This window comes from Glycine max, chromosome 3 (genome assembly GCF_000004515.6).
Source record: "Glycine max cultivar Williams 82 chromosome 3, Glycine_max_v4.0, whole genome shotgun sequence".
In the NCBI taxonomy this organism is placed as follows: Eukaryota; Viridiplantae; Streptophyta; class Magnoliopsida; order Fabales; family Fabaceae; genus Glycine; species Glycine max.
Window position 1 is genome coordinate 46,622,076 of NC_016090.4, and position 20,267 is coordinate 46,642,342.

A 20,267-nucleotide genomic window follows, 5' to 3' on the forward strand; every position below is an offset into this window, starting at 1 on the left:
CTTTACAATACAAAATCAACTATTAATTTTTTTTAAAAAAAGCAATACCCATTAAATATAATAGTCAACTACTAATTGTGTAAATTACACTTGAAAGACACCTAAAATTCTAAAATATATATTGTTTGAAAATAAAATAATACATTTTTAAAAAATATTCTTAATTTAGTATCAACTTTTAATTACTAGATTTTTAAAAATTGTTTACAAAATTTATGGAACCCCACAAAAGTATGTCTTAACGGCCTAGTTTATATACTATCATGATAGTAAAAAAATTTAAAAATTATTATGAATCGGCGATCTGTGAAAAAATGAAGGACATTTTTGTCCTTTTACTGTTTTGCTGGGTGTCCCATAAAAATATTGTGTACCTCTAGAATAACCCTCGAGTGAGCTAGGCCAATCCATATCAACCTATTTTTATTTTCAATTTTCTTGGTGTTGTTTTTTTTCTTTTTTACATGCTTATCATTTGAGTTTGTTTTTATGAATTAACATGTTGACAGAGTTGTTGAATTTGTGACTTTTTGTTTTTCTTGTATTTTCTAGTTTTTTAAATTAATTAAATTCATAAATCTTCAAACTCCATGAACATAGATAATTATTATTGTGCCAATTGCATCATGAATTTTCATTAAGCAAAATAATTAATTGTATTCTTTTGCAGCCATTTTTAGGTTAGTAATTAAAAAAAATTGTGAATCATCTTTGATTTTTCGTATAAGCATGTTAAAAGTCTATTTTTACATCCTTGACACCATGGGCCACACAAAAAGAATGTTATAAAAGAGAGATTCATTTTGTGTCACAAAAATTTTAATATTTTCAAAATTAATGATGACAAATTCAGTGAAATGTTTTTTTTATGTATTTGTGGCCAAGAGATTACTATTTTTTTATAGTAACCAACTCATTATTTCCTTCAAGTATTGATTTAAGTAGGGATATAATGATAATTGTGAACACCAACATACAAATTAGAGGCCTAGCTAAGCCATGAGTAGCTTGTCTTCAGATGTAGCAAACCTTGAAGTTTCCTCATGGACCATAGGCAAACCATCCTTTGAAATGGTTCGAGCTCCTCTGAAGTTTCCTCCTTCATCACGCAGGCACATGCTAACTCCCCAACGCTTTAGGTCTTTGAAGAAAGCAACATCTATATTATCACTTTCATTGAGGTTCCTTAACAGCTCAAAAATCATGTCTTTAAAAGCCTCCGCTCAATCTACAAAAGACGATATCTTGATCCATAGTTTCAGCATGAACGCGCAAACGAGCATCCCACTAGCACATGCCAACAGTTCTCTAAATCAGTGCCATATTTGACACAGAGGCCAGCAACCCACAATCTCTAACTGCAATCTTCAAACTCAGCAACTTATGCCAAGAGATTACTAAAAAAATAGTATTGTGATAACTTAAATTACCTTGAGACATTAAACACAAATTGCCTTCTCATAAAATGTTTAGACTATATTGCCCTTTTTTACTTTTTTATTTTTTATTTTATTTTCGGAACACCATTCCAACCTTTTCTTATCTGAATATGGTCCATTTTCTCGTTGACCATTGATCCAATTTATATATATTACATGAGGGCTTGATACTTGAAGGGGAATTGCTACTCTCAATCCAAATTTTCTACTTACACCTCACGTGGTTTAAAAATTTTATCTCCAAAATACCCTTTAATTTTAATGAAAATATGTTTTGATTATATAAAATATTCAATAAAAATATATTTTTGTTATTTGCATCCCCTCTTACATAACATAAATATGTTTCCATTGTATATCTTTTAAAATCCAACATGAAATAATCTATCTGCATGCATATATACATACGATATTTTTTGGGGCAATCTATATCATGAAATCGATTATATACGTAAATAATATATATGTTTTCTAAAATCCAACATGAAATAATTAATCTATTTGCATGCATATATACATACGAAATTTTTAGGGGTGGTCGGTGTATAGTTATGTACAATATATTTAGATTCATAGAAGGAGAGAATTTGCTGTATTCTTAGAAATTTAAAGGGTTTATATAAAAAATAAAAAATTAACGGTTTTAGTTTTTTTTTCCTAAATGAATAAGGGTTTTAGTTTAACGCTACTATTGATAAAATCTCTCTCTATCCTCCCTTTTTATTTCTCCTTAATTTTGTAGCATAGGATTTAAAATAAAACACGCATACCGTTAAACCAAAACTAGACAGCTTTTGATAAATAAAAAAAAAGTTATATTATTTTTTGTGTGAAATATTATGAGATCTTCCTTTTCAATTATTTTTTTTAATTACAATCATAAAATTTGAATGCGAAATTTTACTCAAGAAAACCATGTCGAGATCAGGCATACAAAGACTTATTGGTTAGACTACGAGTGTGTATACTATTTTCTTTTCTCTATTACTACAGCAATTATCTTCTTATCTTATAAATAAATAAAAGAAAGGTAAAAGACTAAAAACTAGCTGTGAGTTTGTGAAATAAAGATAATCTGGGTTATCAATTACTGTAAATAACAAAAGGAGCAAATTATTAATTAATTAATTTAACCATCTAAATTAACCTTGATTCTGAGTCACAGGGGATACAGTGGAGTGATCGGAACTCGCCCCCGACGGCATCCCATTGCCGCACTTTGCCACCGTCCTCAAGGTCTCTACGAAGGCCTCCGTCCGCGACTCCTGCGACAAAATCTCCGACAGCTGCTCCGGGTTTATCACCAACTTCACCTTCCATACTCCCTTCCTTGGAAACACTTCAGCTGCTTCCGACCACATCCTATTGTTATTGATGTCGCATGTAAACATTCGGTACGGCGTTAGGGTGGCAGCGTTGTTGGATAATTGTCTGGTGATGTTCTTGGTCGATGACAACCTACAAGAAGGGTCGAGAGGGAGGAGGTAGTAGAGCTCCCCCGCATGAAGCTCCTCGTCGTGGTGCAGCTGCTCTGAGAACAAGTCGCGGCGGCTTCGGAATATTCCTTGGCCGGAGAACTCGTTGGTTATGCACTCCGCGGTTATGGGGGTGTACAGCTCCATGATGCCTCCGTTTGGAGTCACCACCTTCACCATCTTGTCATCAGAAGCTCCCTCACTTGTGCTAATCCCTTTGAACGCACAGTTCCCCATTGATGGATGCGAACGGTGGCAGCTGACAAGGTTTCTTGTATATGGGAGGAGGTTTTGGAGGATAATTAACTAGCCGACACATAAAGCATCAAATTCCTTTCTTCTTTCTTTGCGAACCTTTCGGGGTATCTTTGTATGTTCCATGGTTTTTAATTTACTGGGGGACGGACCCACTTAAATATTTAAGATTTGAATTCGAAATAACTTATCAAACTAAAATAATGCTGCACCGGTTGATGAATATTGAAATGTAGAAGGTTTAAGACTTTTTAAAAATAATTAATAAGATGTATATAACATTTTTCAATCAACAATATTCTTGAAATAATTGCTACCATCTGTAATAATTATTTTTGCATGCATATCCTCTGTTGAATCAGTTAAAACTTAATCGTATAATAGTTGCAACAATCTCTGAAAAAATGGGCTGGGCAATATGATATGATGTAGAATGCATAGGATAAGAACTAAGAAGCATGCATAATGTCAAACAACGTTTGACAGATGATGGATTCATGGTCAATGGACCGTATGATGAATTCAAGGAAAGGGCAACGGGGGGCATGTGGCGTCGACTGGCATGAAAAGAGGAATATTAATGGGTACTGTGGAAGTTTCAAGATGAAGCTACAAATGTTTATGATTTTATTTTTGGCAAATTATAGTTATATATGTAGAAGAGAATGAGATTGAGAAGTGAGCAAGACTGATGTATATGACGACCAAATTCACATGTGCCCCTTGACGTACTTGATTACAATTTGACGCTTCACTTATGATCATGGACTCTTTCCTTTTTACTTTCTTTTCTTGCTGAACAATGTGCATACTTTTCACACGTGTAAGCAACATATGCAATAAACTATATATAAATTTACCCAAACAATAGTAACATGTACATTTTTAATCTTGGTCCATCAATATCGAAAAATATTTGTTAAAAAAATATCAATTTCTTTAATGAATATCCGAAAAAACTCTTACGTAAACACCAGCCTAACACATCATTCGGCACAACCAATAAGAATTTTATAACTAATAAATAAAATAATTAAAAATCAAAATATCAAGTAAAATTAAATTTGATATTCTTTCTATTTTTTTATAACCTTCTTCCTAGTTTTTTTTGCTAAATTGCATTGAAATTATCAACAATAATTGACACACAAGTTATGGTGATCACTTGTTGTATTCCTTAACTAAATAGTTTAGAGTTTTAATAATGATTGATTCTTGAGTATGTAACAAATCATGTAATAAAATATTATTCACTTTATGTGCACTCAAAATTTCCAATAAATATTTGTTGTTATGTTTTCGGTGGAATAACATGGTTAGAAAGAATTAGACTGAAATTGAAACATATACAAGATTGTAATTTGAATTTAGAATATATAATTTAAATTTAAAAATAATATATTTTTGTGGTGTAAAACTATAGAATATTTTATTTTAAATAATAAATTTATTAATGTAAATAAAAAACACATTGGTTTTAAGCAATTGTAAGACTTTGTTGTTGTTGGGTTTATAATTTTAATTTTTAGAATATAATTTTAATTAAGATTGATAATAAATATTATTACTGTAATATTACTATTCGGCATATTTAAAAAAGAAAGGCATGTTGAGTTTGATACAATATATAATAGTTTAAAATTAAAATCAAACTCTAATTATAATTAATAAATTTTAAAATAAAAAGTTAAAATTAAGGAAAAAAATTTCTCAATGTGAAGTGACCTATTATATCAATTATAAGCAAAATAAGTCTTACGCTGTTATATATATATATATATATATATATATATATATATATATATATATATATATATATATATATATATATATGTGTGTTATTATTTCATGTATCTTGTACATTTCATAAAATCAAATTTCTTTAAAAATTTAACCTACCTTTAATATTATATATTAACAAAATAATTTTGAAGAAATTTTTTATTTTAATTTATTGTCATTATAATTCATTTACTTTGTAATTTATTTACTTAAATTATTTGTTGGTTTCTAAAATTTAAATTATGAATTTTTTTAAAACATTATTTGCCTACGTACTTAGACTTTTTCTTATTATAAAAGAAGAAGTTTTAATGACTTCTGCCCAATCTATCTCTTATAACAAAATGATTTTGTAGGTTTTATTTTATTATTTTAGAAGTTTTTCTCATAATCTGTCTCTAATTTACCAACACTCGGGAAGAAGATTAAGAAAAAAAGACGGAAACATACCAATTTATTTTTTATTTGACATTTTGATTTTTTATTTATTTTATTTTATTAGTTGTAAAAATTTTATTAGTTGTGTCTAAAAATAACGTGTTAATTTTGTGTTTACCTAAGTATTTAACTGAATACCAGTACTTTAAAATATTAATCATAAAATTTTGATTAAGAGATATTTGTGTTAAAAAGATGAATAAGTAGCTAGCAAAAATATAATTTAAAATTATTTAAGAAATAACTAGTTAAAATTATTTTTCAACAGTGAATAGATTAAGAAATTAAATTACCCTAAAAACAAAAATATGCATATATATATTAAAAGAAGTTACTCTATATTTTTTTTGGACAAGAACATTAAAAGCTTAATAGAATTAATGGCCAAGAATAGGCGCAAAGAGATGACGAAAAATTGAAATAACTTTGATTTCAATTGTTATTGAACGCACAACTTTTATGTTCCAATTGTCTGTTGTGAGAGACAAAGCTCTTTTTCCTTTTCCTAATCACTCATTAGTTTTTGTTTTACAACTCAAAGTTACTTTTAGCAGATTCTTTTTCTTATGTTTCACTTGAAAGTTGAAACAAATGCTATCCGGTAAAATCAGTGTTCGATTTATAGAAGATAAGATAGGAGATACCATAGGGGCGTAATGATATTCTTCTCAATTATATATTAATCTCTCATGTATAACGTATTTCTAATTATGGAATAATTTCTCCATGATGTTTACAACAGGCTTGAACACTTTTTATTAAATCAATATAAGCATATAAGTTAATTTTAATTTATAAAAAACTCATTTTTTTTATATTTTTCTTCAAGTGTTTATTAAAAAGTTTATCCAACATATTACTTGAGTATTTGCTTTATCTCTTGAGGCCCATGGGCCTCAACTTTAAGTCATCCAATTGAAATAGGCAACAATGAGTGGTCATATAGGGGTCCATCACTTAAGATTTTTTTGGACTAAAAACTGACATACTAAATGTACCACTCTCAAAATTGCTAAACGGCCCTTCTTCTCCATTTTTGGTATCCTCACAAAAGAATACCCCTATCTGAAAATTAATTTCCGAATGGTGCAAGTGCAATATGTGAATGCTAAGGTGTTCGACTTCTCCAGGGCCATGCTAAACGTGCATGTTGACCCATGGACTTCAAAGCTTACTTCAAAATTTCGGGGCATTGCTTTGTGCACCCAACACAATTATTGGTACACCCAGCAGAATAATGTAATTCCAATTTTATCCTTCCATAAAGCAGATACGGATGGCTCAATCTGTACGTCTCATACAGACGGTCCAAACGATTTTTTTAAAAAAAAAATTAAAAACATGAGCCATTAATTCACAAGTTCCATTCTTGCGTGAGCCATTAATTCGTAAAACATATTTTTTTGTTAAAAAATCATTTGGGCTGTGGAAGCTATCAAATAATTAAGTACATGGTTAATCCGAAACTAACATGGTTTAGCAACGAGGATAATTTTAAGGATGATGGTGTTGGAGACATCAACGGATTTGAAACCAAAGATAATCCCCCTTCTCTTGCATAAACCTTGACATGACCATAAATCAACAATGGTGGGGACTTTTTTATTCCTATGAGACAATTTTTTGCTGTTTGGACTATTAATCCGCAGATTTTCCTAATCAGAACATCCTTAATTGCCAAATATTCTGGAGAAGGAAAACTAAAAAATGACAAAGCTAAGCTGTGGTAATTCTAAGGATTCCCCCGGGAAAAATAGAGAATCAGAATTTGAGATGCTTTAGGGTGCAATATGTATGCTTTACAATTTCAGAAAGAACGCACTTGCAATCATATAATTAATTATACACCACTATATCTTTTTTTGGTAAAGGTGAAAACTAAATACACTACCATATCTAAATACAATTTTACAATAAAATAGTATTTTATAACTTTTTAAAAAATTTGAGAAATCCAATAAAAAAAATGTTATAAATGAAAAGAGTGAAGAAGTGTAAAAATAAGCATTTTTATTAAAAGAAAAGTGATACATTTTTTTTTTTCAAAATATATTCACAATTGTTATATTATTTATTTAATTTACATATATAAATTCAGGTTCGAGGTGCATGCTTTAACATTTTCCTGAGCACTTTATGCATGTTTGGTGTTAAATGTAATACCTGGTTGTGATAGCTAGGCTCGGGAGAATACGCAATGTTAAGAATGAAGCCTGAGCATGCATCGTGCATCATGGTTTCCACCATGGCACCATCAATGAATGACTACAATAAACCAAGTTGAAACCAGGACTTTGTCATTTCATAATACGACTAATTTTAACATTTAGAAATTACTCAAATTAGAAGTTAGAACAAAAACTAGAACGACGACGTCAACCTCTCTGCGCTTGCGTGCCAAACAAAAATACTTTCGTAAACTCTACTTAATCATGGCTGATTAGATTAATTAGAAATAAATATTTTTTTTGACTGCAAAAATAAGTAATTTGATTTTTATAAATAAAATTCATATATTTATTCAATAAATAAATAACTATGTATTTTTTCTGTTTAATTTAACGTACTTAATTTGCGTAGAAAGTATCTGCAAAAATAACTGTCTGGAAAATGGGAACACTGCCAGAAGTCATAACGGTGAATTTTAATTTTTAAGCTTATTGTGGCCATTCCCATCTGATCACGAGTCTGCAATTTTCAATATCTACAGATTCTTTTCATGACGACGAATTATTTTAAATTTTATATTTATGATTAATATTTTGATTTTTAATTTAATAGATAAATATTCAGTGCGCTATTTTATTTTCTTAATATAATAAAAACTATAAAAATACTTTAAAATGAAAATCATTGAAACAAAAACAATAAGTAAAACGTATTGCTGATATTATGAAGTGTAATATAAAGGCATATTTAAAATTTAATATTGCCATGACTGAATTATATAACTTTATTAGTGAAGCTCACGACGTATATGTTCATTAAATAAGCACTTGATTACACTGCTGCCCAAACACACACTAAATTTGTAACATGGTAACTCATTAAAAACTTATAAAATTGTGAAGCTTAGTAAATAAGCTAAAAATATAAATGGTTTAAACCAAATTCATTAAAATAAGTCCAAAATAATTTAAAAAAAAGGTAAAAATCACTTTCACACGTATGAATAGTTATAAGTTGTATCGAAGGCGTCCCCAAATGAATTGTCTCTATGCCCATACACACATGTGACATGTAGGAAAAGAAATGATGTAAGAAAAGAAGCAAGCAATAAATAAGATTTGAAAAAGACGTTAACTTGCTGACCAAAAACGGAGCAATAAATAAGGGCAATGGAGAATTCTATTTTGTTCGGCAGAATGGTCCTATTGGTCCATGCATGGTTTCAGCGAGGCTCATGATGTTTATGTCCAATTGTCAACCATAATGTCTTAGCTTCATACGTTACTTTCTGTTTGTTGCACAGGTTTTCTTATTTAAAGAGGACGGTGTGCTTTCCATGAAGTAAATTTTCACCAAGGAGGACATAGACACAATAATAATGGGTAACGCTTGGTTTGGGAAGAAGAGAAGCACAAAGGCAGTGGTGCACCCTGAAGTGGTTCGAGGCGTGACGACAATCAAGGTGCGAATGACCAAAGCCCAACTCATGGATTTAACACAGAAGGTGGATATGACCAATAATTATGGCAATTCTGAATTAGGCCGTTTGATCGTTCAAGAATGCTCCAAAGGAAGGTTTCATGCTCGTGTTGTTGTTGTTGCTGCTGCTGCTGCTAGTGCTGGGCATGATTCACAGAGGGCACACATGTTTTCAAGGGAACGGGGTTTAACTCCAATTCAAGAAAACAGCGATGAATGATGAATAGTTATACCAATATACCATATCTTTCTGAAAGAGTTATTTTGTGTTTCTAGTTTCATCAGAAACATAGAGATTGTCAATCTTTTGGGTTTTGAATAATTATTACTAAGATAACAGCTTAATGTCTTAATTTCATGACCAGGATGGAAGTTATAGAATACCAAAAGCAGAGCGTATACAAATGTAACATATATACACAGATTCTATAAATAAACACATATTGCAATTGATTCCAAACAATCCCCCTCCCCCAACTTTTTCTTCAGAAGAAAGAACTCCTTTATATATTTTAGCCTCTAAAATCCGGTACCATTAACTTATCACAGTCTCACAAGAGATTTTAATTTAGGTTGTTATTTCAGTGTGACTTAAAAATAAGTCATACCATTACATAAGATAATTCGGTTTAATTTTTTGTTTGTTTGATTAAAGTATAAAGGATTTTTTATTTGATATTTTTTATATATTTTTTTAATTTAATGTTTTTGTTAAAAGATACTTTATTCCTGATTAATATTCCTATTCTTCCTAATTCTAAATCTAATATTCTCTTTCATGTTTATCAATCTTCTTTTTTAGGATGACAATATAAGTGATGTGACAATACATAATTGGATAATACATAAAAATTATATTATAACTTATTTGTAAGTTACATCAAACTAACAACCTCTAATTTATCAGTTGATTATCATTTTATTTTTGTCAGTTTTTTTTTCATGAAGAAATGTTAGTATATAATTAATAGGTTATGTTAGTAAAAATATACAAACTCATCACCTTCTTATAATTTCAACCCTTATTTCCCTCCCTCCAACCACCAAACCACCATATGACTCCCTTTATTTCGATAACTACTAACTAGCCAACTTTTTTGACATTTTATCAATTCATGTGTCTGTGTTTATCTATATCTTACAAGCATTAAGCAGCATACTGCGTAATTTTCTTGTAATTATATTTAGTTTTAAGCCTTTGGAAATTATCACCAAAGACCCAGGGTACTTTTTAGTTTAAATTTCTAAAAAGTAAAATTAATTTTGGGGGGTTTTATTTTTCCTTGCTACTTTAAAAGATGTTATTAATTTATAATTTTACTAGAAAATTTATTGACAAAAATAACAACAATTTTTCCATAAATTATGTATTCTTTTATTTCATATTAAACAGAAATTACATGAGCAAAAATCATGAAAAATAAAATTTAAATTAAAAACATTAATATAACAGCAACAATAATAATATGGTTTTAGCACAGTCATTAGATATAATAATAATAATAATGATAATAATTTTTAATTTTGTGTATGATAGTCTAATCTAATTTTATAGTTTTCACATTAAATTGGACATATTACGTACATACAGGATTGTGAACAAGACGAAAGTATTGTACATGTAATGTGATTTATGATGATCTAATGAAAAGGATCCTTGCTACTCTTTGGTGAAAAGGATAAATGATATTCATAATCACAGTGAGAGTGGGAGAAACATTTAGAAGCATGTCTCCTGGGGGACAATTTAAATGATAGATTTGTTGGCAAATCATGGAATGAATTCTTTAAATCAGAAAGAAATGAGGCGAGGTGAATAAAAATTCTAAACCCTAGCATGGGAAGCCAACCAATTCGCTACCAAATTCCCCTTAGGTATCTGGGTATGTGCATTAGATAATAATTAATAATGTTTTATTATATTTGATTAAATTAACTCATATTTCGTTATATAATATTCTTTTTGGTGAAATTAGTTAATTAATGTGAAACTAGTTACTTTTGAGTTGGAAAGGAGTATTTTATCATTCTTGTTGGGATTTTATTTTTATATTTATTCTAAATTTAATTTAGTATTTAATTCAAACATCTCTTTATATAATTCTGAATAATTATATTGAATGAGAGCGTTTTTAGTTGTTTTTGTTTGATTAGAGAATTTATATAATTTTTGTTTTACTTATTATATTTTTAAATATATTGTTCTATGTTGGATTTTCTATTTTTTTTTGAAAGAGAGTGTCAATATTTTTTTAAAATATTATATTCACAATAAATTACTTATCATAATTATAAACATAATTTATAGTTAAAAAATATTTATTACAAATTTTAAATTTTATATAATTTATATATTTACAATTATTTATTTAATCATCTAAAATAAATATTTATTCTATGTAATGCATTAATTAAAATATTTATGCTAAGTAATGCACTGATTAAAATTAATGTATAAAATATTTTTGAATTGCGAAAACAAAACTTGGATAATCCATTGTATTGTTTGACATTATCAGAATTTTGCTTTTTTTAAAAAGAGTTGGCATTATCATAAATAAGGTGCACCAAATGCTTAAAAAAGAAGAAGATATAATATAGAAAATGAAATTGCTCTAAGGTTTAAACATATGGGCCCTGAAACGACAAGGCCCATGAACTGGTTTCTCACCTTTTAAACCCTCAAACCCTAGCCAGGGTCGCAATTCACTTGCGGCTGCAGTAGAGAAGCACTCTTCGTTCTTCGACTGTCTACGATCTGCTTTCTCTGAATGTAACCCCTTTCGCATCGATTACTTTTCGCGATTTTATTTCATTTTTTTTGTCTTTTGAATACCCTTTATGATTTTGTTCTTCTGATTTTTTCTTTAATTATCTGTTTTGCAGTGTGAAAATGTCGCTCGGAGAAACTGCTTGTTCATACGCAGCTCTCATCCTTCATGAAGATGGAATTAGTGTAACTGTATCCTTTTCTGTGCCCTTAGGTTTTGCGTTAACGAATAGTGAGTGAATGTTCGAAATAATTTCTTTTCTTTGTTTCGAGTTATGTTTTCTAGTGTTAGTTTAGATTTGAATCAATTGAAGTACCGAGTAATTGGGATTAAATCAAAACTAAAAAAAGGTTTCTGTGACGTAATTTTTATTGAAAAATGTGGTTTTAATTTAACCTGTATTTTGTTGTTGAGATTCATTTGTAAACAATTTAAATGTGGTTGCATTTATTTGTTTCTGGCTTTCAGCTTATATTTTCTATTTGTAGATTTCTTATTGAATCAATTGAAGAGCTGTGCAATTGTGGTTAAAACAAGATGAAACGTGATTTTTTTGGAGGAAGTGGGTCGCATGGTTTTGATAACATTTTGTTTGAAAAAAGTGGGTCTAAGCTAAAACGTTTTTTTTTTTGTTTTTGGTTTTCCGGAGAGAAATAGTGGATGAATTTGTTTGGATATGGTGTGTTACTCCTTAAGTCGTAAATAGGCTGACAAGATCAGCACCTTGTTGAAAACTGCAAAGGTTCCAGTAGACTCTTATTGGCCAACCTTGTTTGCTAAACTTGCTGAGAAGAAAAATCTTGGCGATTTGATAGCAAATGCGGCAGGCGGTGGTGCACCAGTTGCTGTTGCAGCTGCCCCAGTTGCTGCTGCTGCTGGTGGTGCTGCTGCCGCAGCTCCAGCTGCTGAGGAGAAAAAGAAGGTAACCCTCTGGTGAAATTGTTGTTCCTGCTATTGTTTTTGAATCCTGCCTTGTGGTAGCTTATATGTATCTAATATGGAAATCTGCTTGTTGCAATTCTATAGGAAGAACCGGAAGAAGAGAGTGATGATGATATGGGATTCGGCTTGTTTGATTAGGGACATTCTCAATGATTTGGTTAAATTTTGTGGTTCTTTACCTTTTAAGGTTACTCTGGATATTGTAGGTTTTATTTTTGTGCTGGTTATTTATATTTGTATACGACTTGATTTTGTAGTGTTATATGAACTTCGGAATGTGGGTTTTATGTCCATTTGAGAATTCGGATGGGAGAAATGTTTACTTTATATTCTGTTTCTTCATTTTGTATCTCTTTACCGTTGTCTCTTATTGTCTCACATTGTTATGGTTTTTTTAACCGACATTTTATGCTAAATTACCACGTTGGCTTGTTGGCATGTGGTATTTGATCGTAGTAGCAAGATGTTTTTGTTGAGGTTGGATTTACTATATAAACCAGTTTTGGTTTCACTGCTGAAATGTTTTGGGTAAAATTAATTTCATTGTCCATTCTTTTGATTTCGTTTTAATTAAGTTTTGTTGAAAAGAAATTGTAGCAAGTTGCAACTACCATGTAACGTTGCTTTTTAGTCTTCCCTTGAAATCTAGTAAAGCGAACATAGTATATTCTTGATTAAGTGCCACTGTTACCGGAATGGAAATTTAGGCATTACCTGACTGAATGGGAATTTCTCATTTATACATCTTACTACGGCGGAAGCGTTTGTTCTTGTTCTGAGTCCACCCGCTGCCAAAATCTCGAACGAGAATAAGTATGTTCATTGTAGTAATGCCAGTTGAATATTTCCCTTATGCCAAATCAGGGGAAAGCTGCTTATTCAATCAGTTTAACTTTAAAGCAATATGTCAATGTTATTGGAGTTGCTGCTGTATTCTGTGTAACATGAAATAATTACATATTTTCTATTAGCAGTTAATCTACCTTCAATCATAACCACGCTACTTAATATTAGGAATTATGAAAGTTGAGTAACATGATCCTTGAATTTTTTGTTGGCTGTTTATTACAAGACGGGAAGAATAATTTTTTATTTTTTATTTATAATGATACTAATTGATCTTTTTAGGGTAATCAGGAAAATCTAAATTATCAAGGTAATCAATATTTATGCAGTAAAAGAATGGAAATTTAATTTCTCTAAAATTTTTGTGTTTGTTTATGAAGATAAATAACATTTCATAATTCAACGGTTGGATTTGTAAGTTTTACATTTTGAAAACATTGATTCCTCCCCTCAGATTGTGTGTTTGAAAAGGCGTGAAAATTATTTTAAAAAAATCATAATGTAGTCTTAAAAAATAAATTTACTCAACTACTATTGAAATCTAATTCAAAAAAATTGAAGGAAAAATTTGAACTCAGGCGATATTGTTCTAATTTACTTAACTATTCTTATTGAAAATACCATCATTTTATCTTCAATTATATATATTACTTTCAAGTGACAAGAAACATTATTGTATTTTTTTTCTTCTTTGGATACTTTGTATTTTGATTTTTATTTCCTTGTTTTAATTCATTACTTTATTCCTAACAGCGGAGGTTATCCAAAAAAAAAGAAGAGAAAATTCAAATGTACAAAGAACTATGAAAATAAAAATAAATTTACAAAAGGGCCCAACCGGGTTCGAACCGGTGACCTCTTGATCTGCAGTCAAATGCTCTACCACTGAGCTATGGACCCATTTGATATTGAGAATGCCATTAAATATTAATATTTCTGGTATTGGCGTAAGCATTTTGACGAAGGTAAAAACATGAAATTTGTCCACATCCACACCCAACTTTATGTAACGCAACGACCAAACCAAAGCGTGTGAAATCTAAGTGAAACTAAATCGTTTTTTTTAAGAGAGTATTAGAAAATCATTTTTAAGAAATTATTAGAAATCATTTTTAAGATTACTACTACTATAATTAGTGTTAGCTTATTATTATTATTATTATTATTATTATTATTATTTAACATGATATACAATTTTAAAATATTTAATTAAAAATTAAAGATAAAATACATCAAATTAATTTGTCTTTGACAAAATTTGCCAAAATGAAAAAAATTGGAATAATAAAGTAATTAAGTCATTATTTTTTTTTGTAAAAGGAACTATGTGTGAAGTAAAAAAAAAAATTAACCGTCAATTTTGTTTTCAAATGATTTTTCTTTTTCACCAACAAGTCTAAAGCAATTGATTGATTACAGTGGATGAGTTGTGATAAACTTTCTAATACCTATTATTAATTTATACAAATAAAAAAACTCTCTATCTCACATAATACATAAAATAGTTGTTTAAATGAATTTTAAAGTGTTGGATATTCATCAATTTACTTCTTAAGTTAATGTATTTTAATAAAGTTTAGAGATTAATTTGAAGAATTTTTCAATACTTTTAAAATTATTTAAGTAGTTTTTCTTAATTAAGAAGAGAAAATAATACTTTAACAACTGAAACTATCAAATTTATAATTTGTTTTCGGTGAATTTAGAATATCTCTAACCAAAAGAGAAGGACTAAATTATGATCTATTTAAGAAGTTAACCTTTACCAATATTTTTTTTATACAGAAAAACCTGCATGATGTTCAAACCTCTTAACTATATTGGTTGGTTGATGTAGTGTGATTTTGTAGGAGCTGCAAGGTGGTATAGAATAGAAGTTATGTGCCGATTAAATAGGTTGAACAATTATTTGAATATTATAACATAAAAGAAGAAAAAATAGCATTTGCTGGAAAAGTTTGTTGTGTATTGGTGGCCTCCCTCTATCGTCTCTGTGATCGTCGTTTGAAGAGTGTGTTGATGATTTATAGCCCAAGACGCTGATTTCCACGTTTCATTCATTCCCTCCCTCAGCCTCTTGTTTCCTCCGCCCCCTTCCCATTTTTTTCTGCTCTTCTCAAACTCAATAAGAATAACTAACCTTTTCTCATTCATTCACAAACAAATCTCAATGTCTCTCTCCGTACCCAAGTTGGTTCAGCCTCTTCCTCTCCAACATCACAGATCCAATAGCACCCTCTTCCTTGGATCCACTCATAAGTTTCGCTTCATTTCCCCCATTAAGCTCAATGCTCCTCGCTCTAATTCCACTGTTGTATCTGTCTCCAATCTTGTCAAGAACAACAAGCCCAAATCAACCACCAATCTGGTACCCTCTTCCCTCTTTTCTTTTTTTCATATCAATGATTTATCCCTTTCCACAAGTAATTTATTCGGAAGATTTGTTTATTTCTTCAGCATGACATGGATCCTGCATAATGGGTTTCTGAGAATTAATTTTTTTTTAAATAATTTAACTTTCCTTTTAATTCAACCTACCCAACTAGTTGATGAGTAAATAGTATGTCGACTCACTGTGTAAAGTGTTTTTACACTATCAACTAAATGGAATTTTCTATGTAGGATAATTTTGTTATTTTTAACAATAATTACCTTAAATATCATTCCTAGTATGTATGATTTTTTATTGATTTGACAATGTAAAGATTGTTACACTGAAGGTACTTAAAACTTAAACTTTAGTTTATAAGTAAGCTTCATGATTCAATATTTTATTGCAAATGCGTTGATACTTCACAATTTGATGGTATAGATTTTGTATTAACAGTAAGGAAAGAAGAGATCTTCTTATGCCATCTGCCCAATTAGCTTCAGTTTTGCTGTCTTTTGGAAACGAGTGTTTGAGACTATTGTTTTTTGTTTGTATCTGTGTGTGCAGCTTATTACGAAAGGGGAAGGCTTGCAGCTCTATGAAGACATGGTATTAGGCAGGTCCTTTGAAGACATGTGTGCCCAGATGTATTATAGAGGCAAAATGTTTGGTTTTGTTCACTTGTACAATGGCCAAGAAGCTGTGTCAACTGGATTCATCAACTTTCTCAAGAAAGAAGATTGTGTAGTGAGCACATACCGGGACCATGTTCATGCACTGAGTAAGGGGGTCCCGGCACGTGCTGTAATGAGTGAGCTCTTTGGGAAGGCCACAGGATGCTCCCGAGGTCAAGGTGGATCTATGCATATGTTCTCAAAGGAGCATAATTTGATTGGTGGGTTTGCTTTCATTGCTGAAGGAATCCCTGTGGCCACTGGAGCAGCATTTTCCAGCAAGTATAGAAGGGAGGTGTTGAAAGAGGCAGATTGTGATCATGTGACATTGGCCTTTTTTGGAGATGGAACATGTAACAATGGACAGTTCTATGAATGCCTAAACATGGCAGCTTTATGGAAATTGCCAATTGTGTTTGTGGTGGAAAACAATCTGTGGGCTATTGGGATGTCACATCTCAGGGCAACTTCAGATCCTCAGATATGGAAGAAAGGTCCGGCATTTGGAATGCCTGGGGTTCATGTTGATGGTATGGATGTTTTGAAGGTCAGAGAGGTGGCAAAGGAGGCTATTGAAAGAGCCAGGCGAGGAGAGGGACCGACTTTAGTAGAATGCGAGACCTATAGATTTAGAGGACATTCATTGGCTGATCCTGATGAGCTTCGTGACCCTGGTGAGCCTTTACATTATGCTTTATTTTTTTAGAGTCTACTTCAGTTATGTTGTTTATTTTGTAGTAAACTAGATTTGAACCTCTGGGTTGCCTGGGGATCATATTTATTTTTTAATTACTTAGCATTTTTTTGTACATAGTATTTAATACGATTTTTTTTTCTCTGTAAAATCTCAGCATATATTTTACATGTTATATAGCAGCAAGTTATATCAAATATTTGACCTCAAGATTGAATTTGATGAAAAAATTGTTTTGACAGTAATCATCATTCTGCAATCATTTAAGTAATTTGAGCCACATATTGTCTTTTCAAAGCATGCATATGAATAAGTATTTGTCAAATTCCTGTAGGAATTCCTCTAGAAATTATCATCCAAATTTATGTTAGGTTGATCCCTCAATTCTTCATCCAAATCTATAGAAATACGCATCCTTGAAGTTGTTGCTGTTCCTTTGTATTTCTGATGGTGTCTTCAGTGGCACTATTCACAATCCTTGTACATTTATTCTGCTATATGGTTTCCTGTGCATTAACTTTGTAGTTAATCTTGGGAGCACTTTTCTCTGGATGTTAGTTGCAATGATGTGGATAGTAAGAGTTAGATCATGGATTTGGATCACTGACTAGCTTGCATGTTGAAGGAATTGAACTCGTAGTGGTGCAATCTAAACCTGTTAATGGTGTAAAAGTGCAGCACTTAATAGTTTGGTAATGTAAATATGTATAACTGCATTATAAGCTTCAAAATCATGCCAACATGATAGAGACGTCAAATTTTAATCAGCAAGTGAAGATTTCTCTAGCCTAAATTACATGTTTTTAAGCTCAAGCTATTATCCTCAAATTTGGAATGATTGAACAAAAAAATTGTTGAGAGTTGGTTCAGTATGAGACCTTAGCTACACTATACTACACTTTCTTGATTTGTTTTTCTGAAAAGTAACTTTTCTAAGCATTTTGGCGGCAAGTGCAAAACATCACGGTGCCTGATATGAAGAGATAAAAGCCAATGGTTTGATTATCATTTACAGATAATTTTCATAAACTGAAGTTTTGAATGTTTTTCATTTTTCTGATAGTTTGATATCAGATGTTTTAGCCAGGATATATTTTTTGCCTGTCAATGTGTTAAAAAATGTGAAAGTCAAGTACTTTAACCATGGTGATCTAATTCAAATTTCCCTGCAAAGCTTTTAGTCGCTTAATTAATATGTAGGCTGATAAATCTAGCTTGGTTGTTCACCCTTTTAAATTGTCCTGCTAAATCTATGTTTTCATTTTCTATGCATATTTTAACTACGTTATTCTTACAGCAATAGTAATATGATTTCCCCAACTATTTTTTTTTTTTACTAATTTCAACTAGTCAGGATATTCGTGCCATGATCAAATGAGTCATATCTAGCCATATTTTTCTTTACATCTTCTATTTGTGTGTCAACCAAGTTCATTATAAATTTATTATTATTCACCGTGATCTGCTTGTGCTTTCACAGCTGAGAAGGCGCATTATGCCGGTAGGGATCCCATCTCTGCACTGAAGAAATACATGATTGAGAACAAATTAGCCAGTGAACAAGAGTTGAAGACCATAGAGAAGAAGATAGAGGAGATTGTTGAGGATGCTGTTGAGTTTGCGGATGAGAGCCCTCATCCACCCCGCAGCCAGCTTCTAGAGAATGTCTTTGCTGATCCAAAAGGTTTTGGAATTGGACCCGATGGCAAGTACAGATGTGAGGACCCAAAATTCACCCAAGGCACGGCGCATGTCTAATGTTTTTCATGTCTGACATCTGGCATCTATCTGTTTGGAGTTTTCAGTTTTAGATTCATGTTCTTTTTCTTATACTTACTAGAGGATCAAACGTTACAGACAAAATGCCCTTCATAAAATATAAGGAGGATTTGTTCTTTAGGTTCACTTTTCTTTTTCTTCTATTATATTTATTAGGTAAAATTGTAAATTTAGTCTTTCATTTGTCTCAGAATTGCAAATTTGGCCCCCTATAATTTAATTCATGAATTTAGTTTCCCAGTTTTTTGCAATCCTGACGGTCAACATTCAATAAAAGCACGATACGATCAATGTTGACAAGTAACCGTCAACGTTTCGGGACTGAGAATTGAAATAACGAGATTGAAAAAACTGGAGGATTAAATTCGTAAATTAAATTATAGAAAAATCAAAATCGAATTTTAAAACAAAAGGGAGATCAAATTTACAATATGCCTATATATTATTATTCATGAAACTACTTGTCAATTGTTGCAAATATGACAATCATCTATGCTTCTACTGCACTTCTCTAATCTAATTTTTCAGATGATTTTGACCTTTTTACATTGTAAACCCTGAATTCCAACACCATGGCATGCCCTCCCAAAACTTAACTAATAGTTTACTTTATACGAATATTAAAACTTAAAATGAGGGACTAATAATAAAAGAATGCTAGGAAAAAAAATGCTAGAAAACTATCCTTATTGGAAACTTGGGTTATAAATAAATTCAAATAATAAAAGAAAAGGACTAACAAGAATTGGTAGCTTCAACAATGCTGACAACTTTCCATACCAAAGTGGCAGAGTGTTTAATTTTGATATCCCCAGTTTGACACGGGTTTCTAAACATATTTTCAGCATGCCTGATGTGCCTGCAGAAGTTATCATGCAAAGTGGCGCCGATATACAAGTGATGCTTTGGACTTAGCCAGCATTATTGTTTAAATAAGAATTAATCTTACAAATAACAGCAATCGTATATTCTACAGCGAAATACACGATAAATAAGTTTGGAAGTAAACGAGCTATGAACGAAACTTACCAAACAAACATTAACCTCTCAAAAACGATTTACAAAAATAAAAATTAGAAAGTGGTTAATGAGGAACAAAGACCGTTTCGCACATGATGCTCTGTATATAAGCGTGCTATCTTGGCCTCTAGGG

At 30.8% G+C, this 20,267-nt stretch overlaps 3 protein-coding genes and 1 non-coding gene across 4 annotated transcripts; 2 read left to right on the forward strand and 2 right to left on the reverse strand.

The window, feature by feature from the left end:
- Positions 1-364: 364 nt before the first annotated feature.
- Positions 365-3,257, reverse strand: LOC100777742 (uncharacterized). Its single transcript, XM_003520834.5, has 2 exons — positions 2,587-3,257; positions 365-1,287 (listed from the first exon to the last, which is right to left on the reverse strand). Exons 1-2 carry the CDS (start codon positions 3,149-3,151, stop codon positions 1,259-1,261), a joined length of 594 nt encoding a protein of 197 aa, XP_003520882.2. The 5' UTR covers positions 3,152-3,257; the 3' UTR covers positions 365-1,258.
- An 8,441-nt stretch (positions 3,258-11,698) lies between these two features.
- LOC100791962 (60S acidic ribosomal protein P1-3) lies at positions 11,699-13,077 on the forward strand. The gene is made up of 4 exons (XM_003521777.5): positions 11,699-11,810; positions 11,924-11,999; positions 12,515-12,730; positions 12,835-13,077. Exons 2-4 carry the CDS (start codon positions 11,931-11,933, stop codon positions 12,886-12,888), a joined length of 339 nt encoding a protein of 112 aa, XP_003521825.1. The 5' UTR covers positions 11,699-11,810; positions 11,924-11,930; the 3' UTR covers positions 12,889-13,077.
- Positions 13,078-14,424: 1,347 nt separating this feature from the next.
- On the reverse strand, positions 14,425-14,496 carry TRNAC-GCA (transfer RNA cysteine (anticodon GCA)). Its single transcript has one exon. It is a non-coding gene; the product is annotated as a tRNA-Cys (tRNA).
- Positions 14,497-15,410: 914 nt separating this feature from the next.
- On the forward strand, positions 15,411-19,357 carry LOC100778279 (pyruvate dehydrogenase E1 component subunit alpha-3, chloroplastic). The gene is made up of 3 exons (XM_003520835.5): positions 15,411-15,964; positions 16,535-17,315; positions 18,816-19,357. The coding sequence occupies exons 1-3, from the start codon at positions 15,767-15,769 to the stop codon at positions 19,091-19,093; spliced, it is 1,257 nt and encodes a 418-aa protein (XP_003520883.1). The 5' UTR covers positions 15,411-15,766; the 3' UTR covers positions 19,094-19,357.
- Positions 19,358-20,267: the final 910 nt, after the last annotated feature.

Excerpts from the sequence above, each read along its gene's own strand:
- LOC100777742 (XM_003520834.5), bottom strand. The coding sequence starts at position 3,151 with ATGGGGAACTGTGCGTTCAAAGGGATTAGCACAAGTGAGGGAGCTTCT. Across the intron at positions 1,288-2,586 it reads CCCTGTGACTCAGAATCAAG|TGGGATGCTCGTTTGCGCGT; the intron begins GTTAATTTAGAT and ends GGCATGTGCTAG.
- LOC100791962 (XM_003521777.5), top strand. The coding sequence starts at position 11,931 with ATGTCGCTCGGAGAAACTGCTTGTTCATACGCAGCTCTCATCCTTCAT. Across the intron at positions 12,000-12,514 it reads AAGATGGAATTAGTGTAACT|GCTGACAAGATCAGCACCTT; the intron begins GTATCCTTTTCT and ends AGTCGTAAATAG. Across the intron at positions 12,731-12,834 it reads CTGCTGAGGAGAAAAAGAAG|GAAGAACCGGAAGAAGAGAG; the intron begins GTAACCCTCTGG and ends GCAATTCTATAG.
- LOC100778279 (XM_003520835.5), top strand. The coding sequence starts at position 15,767 with ATGTCTCTCTCCGTACCCAAGTTGGTTCAGCCTCTTCCTCTCCAACAT. Across the intron at positions 15,965-16,534 it reads CCAAATCAACCACCAATCTG|CTTATTACGAAAGGGGAAGG; the intron begins GTACCCTCTTCC and ends CTGTGTGTGCAG. Across the intron at positions 17,316-18,815 it reads TGATGAGCTTCGTGACCCTG|CTGAGAAGGCGCATTATGCC; the intron begins GTGAGCCTTTAC and ends GTGCTTTCACAG.